This window comes from Castanea sativa, chromosome 1 (genome assembly GCF_040712315.1).
Source record: "Castanea sativa cultivar Marrone di Chiusa Pesio chromosome 1, ASM4071231v1".
In the NCBI taxonomy this organism is placed as follows: domain Eukaryota; kingdom Viridiplantae; phylum Streptophyta; class Magnoliopsida; order Fagales; family Fagaceae; genus Castanea; species Castanea sativa.
Window position 1 is genome coordinate 34,231,683 of NC_134013.1, and position 20,243 is coordinate 34,251,925.

The 20,243-nt window shown below is 36.3% G+C and overlaps 1 protein-coding gene across 1 annotated transcript; it reads left to right on the forward strand.

The window, feature by feature from the left end:
* Nucleotides 1-1,415: 1,415 nt before the first annotated feature.
* On the forward strand, nucleotides 1,416-5,433 carry LOC142622868 (laccase-14-like). The gene is made up of 7 exons (XM_075796422.1): nucleotides 1,416-1,561; nucleotides 1,911-2,062; nucleotides 3,043-3,287; nucleotides 3,402-3,527; nucleotides 3,900-4,524; nucleotides 4,629-5,005; nucleotides 5,112-5,433. The coding sequence occupies exons 1-7, from the start codon at nucleotides 1,457-1,459 to the stop codon at nucleotides 5,243-5,245; spliced, it is 1,764 nt and encodes a 587-aa protein (XP_075652537.1). The 5' UTR covers nucleotides 1,416-1,456; the 3' UTR covers nucleotides 5,246-5,433.
* Nucleotides 5,434-20,243: the final 14,810 nt, after the last annotated feature.

The following is a 20,243-nucleotide window of genomic DNA, read 5'->3' on the forward strand; positions in this document are numbered from 1 at the left end:
ACACCATTTCCCCAGTGACACCAACTCCATGACCCGTCGCCCATGGCTGACGGGATAATGGAGTGGGGGGCAGCTGATAGTGACGTTATTACAAGGTGACGATACATGAAGAAGGTGACGGAAGTTCACTTACATATTGAATGCGCGTCAAGAAGCCGACGACAATACGGCCGTCCGTCAACTACCGCTCACTAACACCTCTTTAGCATTCATAGCCATGCCCCTTACGCAACAACGTTAGGGTGACTGATCACGTGGACGAGTCGGGGGTGACGACCTCGACCGCGAGGTCCGGCCGATGTCCTTGGGCGACGGACCACGTTGACGTACGTAAGCCGACGACGGTATAGGAGTTACGCGTGGGGCCGACGACCTTGGCAGTGAAGGCCGAAGGAATAATCCAACTTTCATTTTTAGCCTATCTGGACCTCTGCTTATGTGAATATAAGGAAAGTCCTTGCGCTACGCGTTCGACTTAGTTAAGGAGATTCCCATAAGGAAAGGGCTCAATACAATAGACAAAGATCCGTGAATTACTCTTTTAAAAAGGAAAGTACATCTTCACCTGGGCGCAAATTTCGGCCACACACCACTATATATACCCCAAGGCCCTCATGACCCAAAGGTACGCACAATTACCTCAACTCTGGCACTCTAGGGTTGTTTAAAAGATTCTAACTTGATCGTCGGAGGGTCTTTGGCCGGCACCACACCGGTGCTCTCTGTCGATCACCTACCTTTTTCCTTCGCAGGTGTTGCTTCAAATCGGGAAAGTACTAGCAGCTTACTGTTGATCTTTTAGGCATCATCAGTTTTATTTTATTATCAGACAACTTTAGTGTGAAAGCCATTTTATAAGTATAAGTGCTTATAAGGGTGCGAGGGTAATAATTAAAATTCAAGTTTTCAGAAGAGAGTTTCATACATATATATATATATATATATATATATATATATATATATATATATATAAAGTAGAATTTTTATTTTGAATAAAAAAAATTATTTACTTTATTTATTTGAGTGTAAATATTGACCTCATTATTAAACTCTCTAGTACATCAATCTCAGAGAGTCTAAATCATGCACAACGTAGTGGGAGAAAATCGATGTGCTTTCTAGTAAATTAGCCAGTACGCTGACAAGGGGTAGAATCCAAGGTTGTGTTTCTGTTATAGGAAAAGTTGTCGAGGAGCAGAAGAGGCTGGTTATTGAAAAAATAAATAATAATAAATAAATAAAAAGACAAGGATCGGGCACAAGAGGAACAGAATAGTTAATTATCCCATGTTTTTCACATTTGTTTTCAACATTATTTAATGTTATAGATTATTAAGTTTTTTTGGTTTCAAGACATTCAGTCCATAAATAGCTTTCAAAAGACTTGGTGAAGGTCTCTCAAGAGAAAGCGACTATAAGAGAGTCTTTTCTTTGATTGGTAAGAAGTTCAGCAGTGATGGGAATAAAAAATATTGGTCTGGTCCTAGCACTATTCCTAGGTCTTTTGTTTCTGGATGGGCTGTTTCTTTGCATGGCTGATCACCACGAAATCACCTTTGATGTAAGTTTTCTTGCATTATAGTTTAATTGACATTTTTTGGTATTCTAACAGGACATCCACAATTCAAATATTCTCATTTTTAACTATTGATGTATTAATAAATAATAAATAAATAAAGACTCAGTCTGCAATCTGCTTGCAAGTGAAAGTCTCTCATCTGCGTTGTGCCGAAAAAGTCTTGATTGTTTACATGTTTGTTTTTTTTTTGTGTTTTTTTTCATGTAAACTAAAGGATCCAATTGTGAAGGGCCTGAATGATCTTGATGAATTTTCTTTTTTAAAATGATTTTTTCCTGCTTCTAATAGTGTATCATTTAAATATAAATATAAATATAAATCGTTTTTGCAGCTGGAGATGAAACCTTTTAACAAGCTGTGTAACGGGACCATCAACAAATTGGTTGTGGACGACTTCCCTGGCCCACAAATTAATGTCCGCAGAGGTGATACGGCTTCTATTACTGTTAGTAATAACGAAGGCTATAATGTTACCATTCACTGGTAATAACCTCTCTCTCTCTCTCATTAAAGACTGTTAATAATGCAATAAAAATTATAAGACAAATTAAAATTAGAATAAAACTATTCAGATGAGACCTGCAAATCTTTCTCTGGTTTAAGAGATGTTCGAGCCATATTATGATTGGCAAAGTTCATAATCCAGTACAAATGCAACATAGCTTTTATCTGATTTAATTGATCTTTCAGGACACAACAACTTGATTGAATTGTCATTAACTTAAAAAAATTCTAAATTAACTACTAAAACGAAAAGTCTTCCAAATAAATATATTTTCTTTATCCAAATGCATTAAATTTTCACATATATACTATTATTTGCAATATATGCGACAATTACACAGTATATTTTTATATATTGCTTTAATTAAGGGATCATGCCAATGTGTTTATTTATATGATTGAGAAATATAACCAATTTTTTTTATATAAATATTATTATTTGCTCCTGATGATAGTTGAAAGTTTTTTTTTTTGAGAAAAACACAAACACACACACATATATAGGAGCAGATGATAGTTAAAAGTTAAGCTAACTGGAACATACAAGTTGAAACTCTCTCTCTCAAAAAAAGAAAAAAAAAAGTTTTGATCTCTTGGATGTCGGATCAAACCGACATTTGAAAGCTCAAGTTCTTAGCAACGCCCCCCTCTCCATGATAATAACAATAATAATAATAATAATAATAAAGAAAGTGATCATGATTTACCGGTACACCAAGAGAAGCTTTAATTTTGGTTCACCATACCATACAATTCTCTAGATAGAGTGCATTAAGTTTTCCAGCTGATTTCAAATAAATAGTTGCATTGACCATTAAAATGTAAACAATATTTTTTTTATAAGAACAATTAAATTCAATACAGTTGTGTGTTAGAATTTATTTAGGAAACGTAACGCAATAGGTTTAAGAAACAGTGATTAAAAATTAATGAATGTCAACTCATACATTTCTTTACAGGCATGGATTATCGCAACGAAAAAATCCATGGTCAGATGGTCCTGAGTATATTACACAATGTCCCATCCACCCAAAAAGTGAGTTCACTTATGAGATTAAATTTGAGGATGAAGAAGGAACTCTATGGTGGCATGCCCATAGCGACTGGGTACGTGCCACAGTACATGGCGCCATTGTTGTTAAACCTGCTGAGGGAACAGCTTATCCATTTGACGAGCCAGCTGACGATTTCGTAATCATACTTGGTAAATTTCTGTCAGGAAATTTTGGGTCCAATATAGGACTGCGTTGAACGTATGCACACGTTGAAAATAAAAACATATTAACATTTATCTAAATGTTAACCTTACTTGCTGCAGGGGAATGGTACAACAGAGACATGAACTCAACGGTCATTGATACCTTGGAAATAGGAGGTGATCCAGACAAATCAGATTCTTACACTATCAATGGTTTTCCAGGACCTCAAGACAACTGCCCTAGTGGTATGAAAGATTATATAAATATATAATTCCTATAAGAATCAACGTTGTACCGGTCATATCATCATCAACTATTGCTAAGATAATCGAATGATAATTTTGCATAAAATAGAATTAACATGACCCTTCAAGCACAGCACATGGTAGCTCCCTTTTTCGTTTATTCTTATTGTTGGAGACCGGTTTTGAGAAATAGCAAAAGAGTAAAGTCATTAAAAAAGAAAAAAATGTAGAGCTAAGTAGAGATCTATGATTTGATATATTGTAGTTAGTACAAGAGATCGACACCCATTTCCATTTAGCTAGGAGCATACAAAATTAATTTAAATTTTGTGTGACGACGACTCATCATAATTAATTAATTTGATGTTGCAGAAAGTGCATATAATATTACTGTTATACATGGCAAGACATATCTTCTCCGCATAGTGAATGCGGCGATGAATGAAGAAATGTTCTTCGGAATCCAAGACCACAACATCACAGTGGTGGGTCAAGATGGCGCATACATAAAGCCCTTAGACACCAGTTACATCATGATTACCCCAGGACAAACAATGGACGTGTTGCTTAAAGCAGATCGTCCGTTGGGTTCCTATTACATGGTTGCTAGCGCTTTTTTTGATTCACTGGCTCCGTACGATCCAAACGTAACTTCAGGAGTTGTGCATTACAGTGGGGAATCAGCTGTGAGTCCTAGTCCTAGTCCTGCAACAGACAACTTCCCTGTTTATCCATCATTCCTTCCTCGTGTCAAAGCTAGGGAAGCCGCAGACGACTTCACAAAAAGAATAAGGTTTCAGGAAACTCCACAACTACCGATGGATGTCCCACAAGAAATTGATGAAAGAATCTTCATCACAGTTTCTGTAAATGAGTTGCCTTGTGAAAAAAATAATTCCTGTGGAGCTGGGCCAAATGGTAATAGCAGGCACTATGCAAGCTTAAACAACATAAGTTTGCTGACCCCAACAAGGGATATATTGGATGCATACTACAAGTATTAATTCCTACCTTAATTTCTACTCTCGTCTTTAATTATTACAAATAATAACTAGTCAAGCTCATATATACATGATTATGGACACTACTGATATTTTGCAGCAACTTTATCGCCAATGCCCCTTCTCCTGCTCCTCTTCCTTTTGAGACTGATTTTCCGGCTTTTCCTCCGACTACTTTTGACTACACGGGAGCTGATCTGTCCGAACCAAACATGTTAGGGACCAAGGTATTGATGATAGAGTATGGTAAAAATGTGGAAATAGTGTTCCAAGGGACTAATATTGGGAATCCAGAGAACCATCCAATGCATCTTCATGGTTATAGCTTCTACTTGGTTGGGACGGGTTGTGGGAACTTTTACACCGACGACCCTAATTACCATCATGATTACAATTTAGTTGATCCACCCAAAGTTAACACAATTGGAGTTCCCAAAGGTGGTTGGGCTGCGATCAGATTTAAAGCTGATAATCCCGGTACGTAATCTCTCTCTCTCTCTCTCTCCCTCTCTTTCTAAATATGTTTCTGTGCACGCGTGCATGCTACATTTTCACTGACATGGATGCATGATTTATATTTCAGGGGTTTGGTTTATGCATTGTCATTTGGAAAGGCACGCCAGTTGGGGTATGGCCGGAGTCCTCATTGTGAAGAATGGAGAACAAGAAGATCAAAAAATGAATGGTCCTCCATCTGGTGGTATGCCTAAATGTTGAGTCTTTTAGAAAATGATTCGGTTCGATCTCTATGTGCCACCTCCAACTGCTTTGCTTATTACTGTTTAGTGTGTTCTAGAAAAATGTTTCGGTTCAATCTCTAAGTGGCACCTCTAATTGGTTTGCCTGTTTGTTTAGTGTGTTTTAGAAAATGTTTCAGTGTGAGATCTCATAAGGACTCGAAGAATGGAAAGTGTATTGAGTTAGGTCTTTTAATTAAGACACTTTCATTTATTGATACAATTCTACCTTTGAGATGTTTTGATATTTCAATTACATCGTTGAGATATTTTCATTTAGAAATCTCTCTCTCTCTCTCTCTCTCTCTCTCTCTCTCTCTCTCATTATTCTAAACTTTCACCTTACAGAAGAAAAAAAAAAAAAGCTAAGAACTTCCTGCCAAAATCTGAGGACAACTACATGCAAGGACATAATTGCAAACATTTCGCTGTCCTTTGTTAATATGTAAAGGCCCCATACGTATGGTATTTCCACTCCACGTAACATGTGACGACCCATAGTTCAATACTTTTATGCATGGCAATATAACACGTTCCAAATTAATTCAAGTCAGGAATTTGACAATGATTATTGTAAACTTATAGAACTTCGCTTCACAAGCGTGTGTAAGTAAGACCTCAACAAAATATAATCAACTGATGGACCTAATAAATGTCATCATCCAGACCAACTCAATAAAGATCATCATCCACGCAGACCCTGCCCAGACGAAGGAAGAAAGTCCTAAAGAGGGCATTCAATATCCCGATGATTACATATCAGCAACGAGATCGTTGGGATCTCCGTCAAAGTCCCCATTGAATGGGCCAAAAACGTTACAAAGAAGACACTTAATCCACCATTAAAGGAAAGCAACGGCTAGAAGAAAAGCATGTATATATATAGGCACCTAAAAACTGAACAAGGTATGCATATAGATATTCTACTCAATTTAAATCCCTACAACTCCGTTCTCTACATCTTTAAAAAGTCCAATTCGTTGACTTTATCATCGGAGACTTCGTGACCAGCACCGCTCCGATGACCAACCGGAGAGGGTCCTTTTCATCTTTCTAAATTTTGCAGGAACTTGGACGATCTCGTGCTGATCCATCTGGACGAATCTACTCATTGACGATTTCCGCATCATTAGTTTGGCGCTATTTGTGGGAACAACAATTTCACACTTCGGTCTGAAAGTGTAGTTCCATTTAATCCTAAGGTCCAAATGGAATTCAACACGCCACAAAATTCTGTAGCATTAGCGCTACAAATCCAAACACTCACAGCTAGCGTGGTGGAGCTCACCAGGCAAAACCAGAAGATGAGATCGTAGTTACAGTAGGAGGAGAATCGTTCACCCACGAGGAGCGGGACAAACTAGAATGACAATGGAGATAGCCACAGAAGAGACGACCATCGACAACTGAAAACTTCTGACGAAGCGAATTCGGAACTCCTTAGGGAAATGAGGAGAGAAATGGACGAGCTGAGGAATGCAATGAGGGAAAAGACCGATCGGAATCTAGATGGGATGGTCAGAAGGATGGATTCACCCTTCACCACGAAAGTCCTGGAGTGCCCTATGCCCCTGAAGTTTTGTCTTCCACAACTTGAGTCGTTTGACAGTTTGAAGGATCTGCTGGACCACATTACTACTTTCAAGACACCTTTGAGTTTATAGCAACCCCCAGACGAGATATTGTGCCGCTCCTTTCCTACCACTCTTAAGGGAGCAGCGCGAGTGTGGTTTAGTAAGTTAGCAACATCGTTCATTGATAACTTCGAGGACCATCCACGGGTGGGTCGTTCAATTCCCTCAAGAAGTCACAACAAAGACAGGTAAACAGTGTCCACAGGTTACCATCTCTAAAGTAGAGAAGGAAAGCAGATGTGGACATCCTATTCTTGGAAGAAGATGCTAGATGTGTAAAGCAACCGCACGATGACCCCTTGGTTATCATGCTTATGATAGAAGGATTCAACACTAGACAGATTCAACGTCAGACGAATTCTCATAGATAATGGCAGTTCCGCAGGCATTATATATCTCTTAGCTTTCCAGCAGTTGAAGGTAGATCCCAAAAGACTACAGCCCTTTAAATCTCCCATGTCCGTTTCAGCGGAGACCGAGTGTACCCCAAAGGTATAGTAGCTTTGATGGTCATAGTGGGATCTCACCCTCAGCAGGTAACCCGCTAGCTTGACTTCCTGGTGGTGGATTTCTCGTCCCCATATAATGTGATTATTGGAAAGCCCACACTCAACTGTTTGAAGGCAGCAACATCCACATACTGCTTGAAGGTGAAGTCTCCAACGGAATATGGTGTGTGCGAGGTAAAAAGAGATAAAGTGCTAGCTAGAGAATGCTACCAAGCAGTGCTAGCAGCAAAAGAAAACCATACATGGATGATTGAGGAGAAGGAGGAGGAGAAAGTGGAAACCTTGGAAACTGTGAAGCTGATAGACAGGGAACCAACGAAGACGACGAAGATAGGGACGAACTTGAGCACTCAAATGAAGAAGAGGCTAGTCTAGTTCCTTAAGAGATATTTGGACATTTTTGCGTGGAGTCATGAAGACATGCCAGGCATAGCAACCGCAGTCATGTAACACCATCTGAACGTAGACCCAGAGAAAAAACCCATCTAGCAAAGACTGTTGGGGTTTATGCCCTAAAACCCAATTTATTGGCATGTATTTAATAATTAAATTGTTTAATTATATGAGACTATCTATATATGAACTAAGACACTATCATAGTCCATGAGATGCATTGTATGTGATTTATGTGAAAAGTCACAGAAGATATAAATCACAAGTTCTTTGTAAACTCAGAAGTTTAGTTCGTAGTTGGTGATGAAATTGGGCGTTTCATCTGCGAAGACTATAACATATCAACTAAGATGATTTATCTTGATCATGGAAGTGGAGACTTCTAGTTGGTATGTTGATATGTTTTAAGAGTTAAGACATATTGAACTGGACTGCTGTGAGATTTATTATTCTCCCGACGACCGTCAAATGAATAATAAATCTCACGACTTCTATTTACATCAACTCTAAATCCCGAGAGAATAATGGACTCGATCATGAGATGTAGGTTTTGATATATCGGGAGTGAGATCTATTAGTTACGGTCAAAACCTCGCATGTCGCGTCCGCATTTAGTGTTGATGGAACATATATTCTCAAGATGGAATTCATAATCTCTTAATGGAGATACAAAATATTCCCTTGAGATAAGTTTAATGGATTTAGTTATTCAGAGTGTTGGGCCCAAATTACCCGTAGTGTTAAAGTTACTAGCATATATTTATGAAATTGGATTTCATAAATATATGATGAATAACATAAAGGATTAAAACTGCTCAAGGATTAAGATGTAGTAATCTTAAAAGTGGCAGTCTATATTCATGACTTTGGATTACTACGAATATTTTAATGAAGGGGTTGTATGCATGATAAAGTCTTGGGATATAATTTATTAATAAGACCTAGAGTGCAATTATATTTATATAGTGGTATTAAATATAATTAATGGTAACTTTGGGCTTGTCAAGAGTTGACGGAAAAGCCCAAGGCCCATTGGAGCTAGTGTCTTATTGGTCCCTTTTGGTCCCACTCTAAGCCACACACTAAAGCCCAATTGGAAAGGCCCAATAGGCCACCACTAGATAATCGATTAGTTATAAAGGGAGAAAACATACAGAATTTTTATTAGAAGAGACTAGAAAAGAAAAAGAAACGGTGTGTGAGAGAGTGTGAGACACACTTTCATTCTCCCTTTGAAAAACTGATTGAGAGACCACACATCTTGGGCGTAAAGTGGAATTGGAGTGAAGATTAAAAGTGTTCCCAAGTGCTTCTAATCATTGTTTTGAATTTCTCCACACTAAGGTACGCTATCTTGTTCTTAAATTCTGAATTTTATGTAGTGCACGTTATCAATTATGAATTTAAAATGTAATTCTTGTTCATTGCTTCCGCCGTGGGTTTTGCATGAGATGAAAACCAGAATTTTTCCTTCAATTGGTATCGTGTAGGGTTTCATATCATGTATCAGATAAGATGCGATCAATTTTAGAATTTAAAAAACCGTTATCTTTGTGTTTTTCAAATTTCTGCATAAAAATATTGTTCCATAAATTTTGTGTGCATTGATAAATATATGTGATATATTGTTATGCTTGTGCACGAATGGGTCATTGATTCTATAACCATTAATGGAAAAATATTCATGGAATGCGTGTATAAATATCACCAAGTGAGATTGGTTGTGCGGTCATTGATTAATGCCAAGGAAACAGTTATTGAATTTCAATAACTGTTTGTGCGTTTCCTTTTGTTAACGCACGGCAAACAGTTATTGAATTTCAATAACTGTATGTGCGTTTCCTTTTGGTGAAATTCACTGCCTGGGTTCTTAATTGCACGGTTGAATGGTTTTTTGTCCATTGCATGGTTTGACCAATTTCTTTGCATGGTTGGTGATGGCCCACAGTTGATGCATCTAGTTTAATGGCTTGACTTCATGCATCTATTTTCATTTAGAATAAGACAAGATTGTGGCCCACGGTTGAATTGTTTTTGTCCAAATGCTTTTTGGCCATGAATGAATGGAATTGGTATAAGGAGAATTCCACCATTTGATAGCACCATAATATATAATATATATATATATATATATATATATATATATATATATATATATATGTAAAGTACATATATAAGTATATTATATTATATTATATATATATATATAGTGTAATAATTATATATTACATATATTAATTTGTATATCATATTAGATATAATATAATATGAATTTTTATATGTAATAAGGGTTTTTTATTACGTTATATATATTTATATATATTAATGCTAGTTTAATGAAATTTATTCCTAATGAGATTAGGATAATATTTTTTCACGTGTCTAGCATTATTATGGTTCTTGATCTGTAAATCTTCGTTGATAAAATCAAAAAGTGTTTTTGATGGCAGAACAATGAAGATGTCAAAAACGGTTACCTGAAAATTCTTAAAAAATCAGTTTTGCGAGTCTCGATCGATCGAGAATTCCTTTCGACCGATCAAAGGCACTGAATTTTGAATTTTCACTTGTTTTTTACTAAGTGTTAAAACTTTAATAAAAGCAAGGCTATATGATTAATTTTATAGTCCTTAAAAGTTAAGGATATTTATTAATCATTAACTAACTAAAAGACTTACTGAGATCAAAGATGTTAGTTAAATAGAATTCTTAGTCCTAAATTTTTTTTATGATTAAAAGTTCTTAATTTATTTTAATTAGAGGGTTTTAATGAGATTAAAATTCTAATTAAAAAGTTATATAGTTTCTAATGAGATTAGAATATTTTATTTAGTAAATTAAGGAGAGAGTTCTATATAACTAATTTTTGATTCATTAGTGTTTAAGGAATCCTAAATAGTTTAGGACTTCCATTTTAGTTAGTGTTTCTAATGAGATTAGAGTCTTGAACAAGTGCAAGGTTATTAGTTGTGATGGGATCACAATTATTTAAGAAAAAACCCAAATAACGAGTGGGAGTGCTTAAATAATCCTTTTGTTAAGTTTATTGTAATGTGAATAAATACCTTGTCTTGACTTCGAGTCTTGCATTTCATGCGGAGGGTATTTACTTCACGGATTACAAGGTTAAACTTTTTTTGTGATTAAGCGAATGTTCGTTACACTAAAGTGACGTGACTTAGTAACATCACATCGAATTTAAACAAATAAACACATTTGATGTGTAGGGTTAAATTTGTGATTAGATCACAATGTTTTTAGGACAATCCACTTGTTTTAAAATTTCTAGTGGGAGAGAGATACAAGGGTTGGATCTCATGGTCTCCATTGTTGGTTCATAGTAGTGTGAAATATATACTTTGTCTTTGCTTCGAGCTTAGCATTCCATGCGGAGAGTATTTATTTCATGGTACTACAGGATTGAATTTCTTGGTTTATAGTAGTTTGATCAAACACCTTGTCTTAGCCTCGAGCTTTGCATTCCATGCGGAGGGTGTTTTGTATCATAGCACTACATAATAAGCCTCTTTAAGGGGATGAAATGTGGCTACACATGATTCTAGGCAATGGTGTACACTAGACTAAGTTTGATAGTATCCTCTATGCTGAGTTCTTGCTATTATCACTTAGAGGCCAAAGAAATAGCGGCAAATTATTTTGTTTGGTAAGAGTTACCATGATAGCATTAATAATGAGAGTAATTCTCGCCTGATCGTAGTGGTTGGTATTCACTCTATGCTGAGGAATATTAATTGCGAGATTAGGTTGTCGTTGCACCTATTATAGTATGTTTTTCGGGTTTTATACTATATGGTTATGGATGCAAAATATAATGTCCCTGTAATTATGTTCATAGTCTCGAATTGAAGTTGCCATAAATTTTTGTTCTCTAACTATTTTTTTTATTGAATCACATTAACTAAGATATAATTTTGGACATGGTACTTAAGGAGCTGAAATACATATATATGTTTCAATTCAGCATTATCATAATTTCCTATGCATGATGCATTGATGGAAGATGGCTTATGATATGATCATAATCTCCATTGAAATGCTAATATGTTACATTGGCTTTTATATCAAATGTGCTACAGCATGAGATGCAAGAGTTAGTACTAGACTTAGACTTTGTATTAAGTTTAAATGAGATGTTTGGTATGAAATATCGTGCTACTAGACGATATTTAATATAAGTTATATTGAGTGCCAAGAAAAGCTTAAGTAGTTCTAATTCTATATCATTTTATGAAAATATTTTTCATTTTAAAATGAATTGGAATTCTTGGATGTAGAGATTAAATGTTAATCTCATATGGATATGATCCATAAGTCCATGTTAGAATCATTTGACCAATTCAGATTGTTTTGAAAATAAATTTCTTTTATATTATCTGAATTGATGAGTGAGTTCTACACAACGGAAGACATCCTAAAAGCCAAGGCTAGGATCAATATGATTTAATCAAATTCTTAGCCTAGACCAAAAGGAAAAGGTGGTAAGAAGAGGAATTAAAATACCAAACAGTTGGGCAAGCTATTTGCCCTAGTAGTTGCCAAAAGGAAATTAGACTCAAAAGTATGACCAAAAGGAAAGCGTTTCCGTTTTGGTAAAGCTAAGTTTTGTCCATGATTGTTTTCTAGATGGAGATTTACATGTTTTACTTTTTAAAGAAAAAGTTTTCATCCTTTGGTATTGTATGTTTTTGGCACTTATGTCTAGATCTTATTAATCTAAATGATATTCAAGATTGGTGAAAGATGGGCTTTTAGAACCATTATTTGTTAAATTTTTAATCTATGAATTCTATTTAGAGGATAATATGATCTAGGGTTTCTTTATTGTAAAGGAATATAATATCAATGACTTCTTTAAGTCAGTGCATACATAAAGGAGGAATAAGACTCTTTTAGAAATAGTAAAGTACATGATAAGTATTTCCATTTCCTTATTTCTTTTGGAGATATACTCTATGTATTATTATACATTTTCTAAAATTGATTTCAAAAATTTGTTCCTAAGACATTTGTCAAATTGTGGATTAGGTAAAAACCTAGTATATGATACTTCCACTTTTGGGGATGTCCAGCACTTGTGCTAGAAAGGAAGTCTAACAAAATGAAATCAAAAGGTAGAAAAATGTGTGTTTATGTTGGGTATCCAAAAGGAATTTCAAAAGATTGTTTTGGTAGTCATGAAGAAGATAAGATGTTTGTAAAGTACAAATACAAAGTTCTTGATGATGACTATGTGAATAATCTTAAAACTATACTTAGAATCGTTCTAGAAGAAAAATGTCAGAATTTGTTGTAAGACAACTATGAAATATATTTAGAAATGAGATGGTTGTATTAGATACATCACAAGGAATTATTCTAGATATATAGCTAATACACCGATGCAATATCGTAGTGGGAGGATTATCAATTATCAAATAAATTCATACTTTTGGAATAAACTTTTGAAGTCATTCCACAAGGATATGAATTTGATCCTCGGTCCTACGTTGAGGCAATAGATGATATAAATATGGATTACTAGATCAAGGTTATGTAAATAGAATTGTATTCTATTTAAAGTCTAGAACTTGTAGAGGAGCCTAATGGCATTAAACCTATTGTTCTCAAATAGGTCTACAAGAAAAATTGAGATTGATAGATTTGAAGGTGCAAACCTTCAAAGTCAAGACTAATGGCGAAAATATTTATTCAGAACGAAATGGTTCGACTATGAAAAGATTTTTTCACCAATAGTCAAGTTTGACTCTATCTAGATTCTCTTATCCATTATATTTTATTTGGATGAAATATAGCAATAGATATCAAGAAAGCTTCTTTTAGTAGCAATCTTGAGGAAGACATCTATATGATGTAACTAGACTTGTACATAGCAAAGAAACGGTAGTATTTAGATTGCAAGTTCCTTAAATTCCATTTAAGGATTAAAGCAAGCATCTAAATCATAAAATATTATCTTTGATCAAGAAATCAAATTGTTTGATTTTGATCAAATATTAAAAGGCCTTATGTGTGTGTAGCTATATAGAATAGTAAATTTCTTAATGTATGTTGATGACATTCTAATCATTTAGAATGATGTTGATTTATTGTCATCAATGTGTTTTTGGTTGTCTAGTCTTGTTTGATATAAAGTACTTAGGAAAGATTGGTCACATCCTAAGAATTAAATTTTGTTATAATTCAGAAATTAGGATGTTGGGTCTATCTCAAACTGCTTAAATAGATTAGATTCTAGCCAAGTATAGCATATAATACTTCAACAAAGGATTCTTTCCTTTTAAGTTTGAAGTTCCTTTATATAGGATTGTGGTCCTAAGACATATAAAAGGAAGAGCATATTAAGACGGTCCCTTATATCAAATAGATAGGAAGTCTTTATGCTATACTACATGCTAGGCTAAATATCTATTTTACGGTGGGTATAGTAAGCAAATATCAATTGAATCAAAGATCATTTAATTTAGTGGGAGTAAAGCATATACTCAAATATCTTGTGGGAATAAGGTGTTATATGCTTGTCCACAGAAGTGAAGTTTTGATCATTACTGGATGTGCAAATACTGATTTGTAGTTTGATTGTGATTCATGAAGTTGGACTTCAAGATATGTGTTCATCCTTGGTGGTGAAGATACACGTTATGAAGTTGAACTTCAAGATATGTGTTCACTCTAGGTGGTGAAGATACACATTAAGTGTAAATGATATCTTCTCATTAGAGAGATATGAGTACATGATAAATAGTAGTAGTAGAAAAGATAATTTATGCAATAAATTTGACTGTAACTTGTTTCCAAGCCTTGTCTTAGAGTGATTATGAATTACTCTAAAGGGAAATAAGTGTCAGATATATGATAAATTGTCTTTGAGGGCAAGTGGGAGATTGTTGGGGTTTATGCCCTAAAACCCAATTTATTGGCATGTATTTAATAATTAAATTGTTTAATTATATGAGACTATCTATATATGAACTAAGACACTATCATAGTCCATGAGATGCATTGTATGTGATTTATGTGAAAAGTCACAGAAGATATAAATCACAAGTTCTTTGTAAACTCAGAAGTTTAGTTCGTAGTTGGTGATGAAATTGGGCGTTTCATCTGCGAAGACTATAACATATCAACTAAGATGATTTATCTTGATCATGGAAATGGAGACTTCTAGTTGGTATGTTGATATATTTTAAGAGTTAAGACATATTGAATCGGACTCGCCGTGAGATTTATTATTCTCCGACGACCGTCAAATGAATAATAAATCTCACGACTTCTATTTTACATCAACTCTAAATCCCGAGAGAATAATGGACTCGATCATGAGATGTAGGTTGCTTTGATATATCGAGTGAGATCTATTAGTTACGGCCAAAACCTCGCATGTTGGGCATCCGCATTTAGTGTTGATGGAACATATATTCTCAAGATGGAATTCATAATCTCTTAATGGAGATACAAAATATTCCCTTGAGATAAGTTTAATGGATTTAGTTATTCGAGTGTTGGGCCCAACCACCGTAGTAGGAGTTACTAAAGTATATATTTATGAAATTGGATTTCATAAATATATGATGAATAACATAAAGGATTAAACCGGGTACTCAAGGATTAAGATGTAGTAATCTTAAAAGTGGCAGTCTATATTCATGACTTTGGATTACTACGAATATTTTAATGAAGGGGTTGTATGCATGATAAAGTCTTGGGATATAATTTATTAATAAGACCTAGAGTGCAATTATATTTATATAGTGGTATTAAATATAATTAATGGTAACTTTGGGCTTGTCAAGAGTTGACGGAAAAGCCCAAGGCCCATTGGAGCTAGTGTCTTATTGGTCCCTTTTGGTCCCACTCTAAGCCACACACTAAAGCCCAATTGGAAAGGCCCAATAGGCCAGCCCAATTAGATAATCAGTTAGTTATAAAGGGAGAAACATACAGAATTTTTATTAGAAGAGACTAGAAAAGAAAAAGAAACGGTGTGTGAGAGAGTGTGAGACACACTTTCATTCTCCCTTTGAAAAACTGATTGAGAGACCACACATCTTGGGCGTAAAGTGGAATTGGAGTGAAGATTAAAAGTGTTCCCAAGTGCTTCTAATCTTTGTTTTGAATTTCTCCACACCAAGGTACGCTATCTTGTTCTTAAATTCTGAAATTTATGTAGTGCACGTTATCAATCATGAATGAAATAGACCCTTGTTCATTGCTTCCGCTGTGGGTTTTGCATGAGATGAAAAATTAGAATTTTTCCTTCAAAGACAATGAGTCTTTGCCCCTAAACAAAAAAAAGCCATCATAGACAAGGTAAACCAATTACTTGTAGCCAATTTTATCCGAGAAGTCTACTACCCGGACTAGCTGGCCAACTTCGTCCTAGTAAAGAAAACATATGGGAAATGGAGGATCTGCATGGACTTCATGACTCTGAACAAGGCCTGCCCAAAAGACAGCTTCCCTCTGCCAAGAAAAAATCAGCTTGTAGACTCCACAACAGGACACAAGCTCCTCACATTCATGGACACATTTTCAAGATACAATGAAATAAAGATGTCAGAAGAAGACCAAGAGAAGACTGTCTTCATCACTAGCTAGGGGCTCTACTACTACAAGATAATGCCATTTGGACTAAAGAACACGAGGGTGACTTACCAGAGGTTAGTCAACAAAATGTTTGATAAATAGATTAGGAGAAACATGGAGGTATACGTGGATGATATGGTCGTCAAGAGCAAGGAGGAAGCCACACACCTGGACGACCTTGAGGAGACCTTCACAACCCTCAGAAAGTATCAGATGAGGTTGATTCCTAGCAAATGCGCCTTCGAGATTGCATCAGGAAAATTCCTAGGGTTCATGGTGTCCCAACAAGGAATAGAAGCTAACCCAGAAATTTTTTTGGCTATATTAGAGATGACATCACCAAGAACAATGAAGGAAGTCCAGATTTTAACTGGAAGGATCGCGGCCCTCAACAAGTTCATTTCTAAAGTGATGGAGAAATGTCTACCCTTTTTCAAAACCCTAAAGTAAGCTTTTACCGGGACAGAGGAGTGCAAAAAAGCCTTTCAGGAATTGAAACACTACCTAAGTAACCCCTCACTCCTAAGCCTGTCGAAGGAAGGGGAAAACCTGTTTTTGTATTTAGCAGTGTCAGCCACCGCCATGAGTGCGGCTTTGATTCGAGAAAAAAATAGAGTGTAGCTCCCAGTTTACTATGTCAGCCAAGCTTTCTAAGGAGCTGAGGCAAAGTATCCATGGATTGAGAAGATCGCCTTTGCCCTAATTTTTGCCTCTCACAAACTATGTCCCTACTTCCAGGCAAACCCTATTTTGGTAATGACTAACTAGCCAATAAGGAAATGAATGAACAAGCTTGAAGCTGCAAGAAGAATGGTGCAATGGGCAGTTGAGCTCAGCTAGTTCGACATCGAATACCACCCCAGGACAAAGATTAAAGCACAGTAGTTAGCAGACTTCGTTGCCGAGTTCACAATCCCAGATGAAGAAGAGATCCAAGATAGGTCTGAAAGATGGACGATCCAAACCGACAGGTCGTCAGCCTAGAAAAGAGGGGGAGTGGGGGTCATCATTAAAACTCTTGAAGGAGATGTCCTCAGGTATGGAGTTCAATTCCAGTTCCTTGCCACCACTAATGAAGTAAAATATGAAGCCATACTAACGAGGCTCAGGATCGGGAAGGCTTTGGGAGCTAAAAACTTACTCCTTCAAAGCGATTCCAAATTGGTGATAAGGTAGATAAAGGGTGAATATGAAGCAAAAGAAGACAGGTTGCAGAAATACCTCAGGTTGATGAACCACCTACCGAGGAGTTTGATTGGGTAGACTTCACACAGGTCCCCAGGAACCAGAACTCAGAAGCAGACAAAGTAACAAGGCAAGCATTGTTTGGAGAAGGAACAATGCCACCTGATTTGAGAATATAAGTCCAAAAGCATCCTAGCATTGAAGAATTCCATACTCTTGCGATTCAAAACCAAAACAGTTGGATGACTTCCAGCGGACATCAATGAAGTTAGGAAGGTCAGAAAGTGTAGGTTCACGATACTGAATGAAGCCTTGTATAAAAGAGGGTTCTCCATGCCTTATCTAAAGTGTGTTGAAGAAGACGAAGCTAGGTATATTTTGGAGGAAATCCACGAAGGAATATGTGGAGACCACATTGGCCCGAGATCCCTGGTAATCAAGATCATTAGAACGGGTTACATTTGGCCTACCATGCAAAGAGACGCAAAGGAATTTGTTGAACAGTGCAACAAGTGCCAGAGGTTCGGGAATGTTTAGCGTGTCCCAGGATTGGTTATGATTGACTATTTTACAAAATAGGTTGAAGCGGAAGCACTACCAACTATCACGGAGGAAAAAATCTAGAACTTTGTATGGAGAAACATAGTTTGCAGGTTTAGAATACTAAAGACAATAATATTACACAATGGACACCAGTTAGACAATCAAGACTTTTGAAACTTTTTCTCGGGACTAGGAATCAAGAACCAGTTCTCTTCTCCAGAACATCCACAAGCCAACAGAAAGGCGGAAGTGACGAATTGAACACTGTTGAAGATCATCAAAGTTCAATTAGAGGAGGTAAAAGGTGCATGGTCAGAGGAACTGCCAAATGTCCTATGGGCATACAGAACGACTGTGAGGACCTTGATAGGAGAGACGTTGTTTAGACTCACCTACGGCACAGAAGTAGTATTACCAATTGAGGTAGGAGTCACCAGCATGAAAAGAGAGGCTTTCCAGGAAGATGGCAACAATGATCAACTAAAAGTCAACTTGGACTGCTTGAAAGAAATAAGAGAAGAAGCATCTCAAAAGATGGTAAAGTATCAACAAAAGATGACTGAGTACTACAACAAGAGAGTGAAGCTCCAAAGACTTGACATAGGAGACTTTGTCCTACGTAAAGTCACACCGGCCACGAAAGATCCAACCCAGGGAAAGCTCGGACCAACCTGGAAGGGACCCTATAAAGTCATCAATTATTCAAGACAATGAACCTATCACCTAGAGTCAATGGACAGAAAGAAGTTGCCACGGCCATGGAACATTGAGCATTTGAAAAAGTATTATCAATAGAGATAAGGTACTAGTGTATTCACGAAAGTAACATTTTTATTCGAAATAAAGCAATAAAAATACGATTCAGCGAAAATTCCAACAAATTGTGTGTGAATGTATAAAAAAATGGCCAAGTGAGAAAATTCCCTAGACGGATGTGCATCATTGACGAAGCCAAGTGATAAGATTCCTTAAATGGATGTAAATCACCCAAAAATGACTAAGTGGTAAAATTCCCTAGATGGATGTACATCACCGACGAAGCCAAGTGATAAGATTCCTTAAATGGATGTAAATCGCCCAAAAAGTGGCTAAGTGAAAAAATTTCTTAGATGAATGTACATCACCGACGAAGCCAAGTGATAAGATTCCTTAAATGGATGTAAATCACCCAAAAAATGGCTAAGTGATAAGATTCTTTAAATGGATGTAAATCACCCAAAAAGTGGCTAAGTGATAAAATTCCCTAGACGGATGTACATCACTGATGAAGCCAAGTGATAAGATTCCTTAAATGGATGTAAGTCACCCAAAAATGGTTAAGTGGTAAAATTTCCTAAACGGTTGTATATCATTGACGAAGCCAAGTGATAAGGTTCCTTAAACAGATGTGAATCACCCAAAAAATGGCTAAGTAATAAAATTCCCTAAACAGATGTACATCACTGACGAAACAAAGTGAAAATTCCTAACAAAGATACAAATCATTGGAAAATGACTAAGTCATGAAACATTGACAAAGTCGAGTTTCTTCGCAAACACAGATCACCAAGAACGGAGAGGTGATGACCAAGGATGAATAAAAGAAAAGCAGAACAACCATCAAAGGTAAGGTAAAACAAACAATGGTAGAAACATATAATCCTCGAGAAGATTGGTCCACGGTTAATATTTAAAGCCCAAAAACATATTGGGCGAGAAGATTGTTTCAAAGTTAGAATGTAAAGCCCAAAAACGCATTAGGCACCTTCAAAAAAAAAAAAGGAAAAGGCAAAAGAAAATTTTGACAAATAGGGAAATAGTTATATGGCACCACCAGCTACATTGGTAGGAGAGTTCTCAGGTTCACGACCATTTCCCTAGCTTGGGAAGCCTCGTCAATCTCCATTTCTTTATTAACCGCCTCGAAGTCAAGGTTCTCCAAGTCCACTCCAGAAGGATGCTTAACAAAATATTGTCGGAGGAGTTCGAAGCCCTTGTAATACCAACTGAAGAGCACAGTGTTGTACTCCTTAGTCTGTTGAAAGGCTTGATCAGCTTTGGCAGCCACAGTCTTGACTTTCTGGTTTGCAGCTTGGAGTTGCTCGCCCTTCTCCATAGTCAGCTGCTTCTC

Bases quoted from the DNA above. Each gene is read 5' to 3' on its own strand.
- LOC142622868 (XM_075796422.1), top strand. From the start codon at position 1,457: ATGGGAATAAAAAATATTGGTCTGGTCCTAGCACTATTCCTAGGTCTT. The intron at 1,562-1,910 runs GTAAGTTTTCTT...TCGTTTTTGCAG, and splicing joins ACCACGAAATCACCTTTGAT to CTGGAGATGAAACCTTTTAA. The intron at 3,288-3,401 runs GTAAATTTCTGT...TACTTGCTGCAG, and splicing joins CGATTTCGTAATCATACTTG to GGGAATGGTACAACAGAGAC.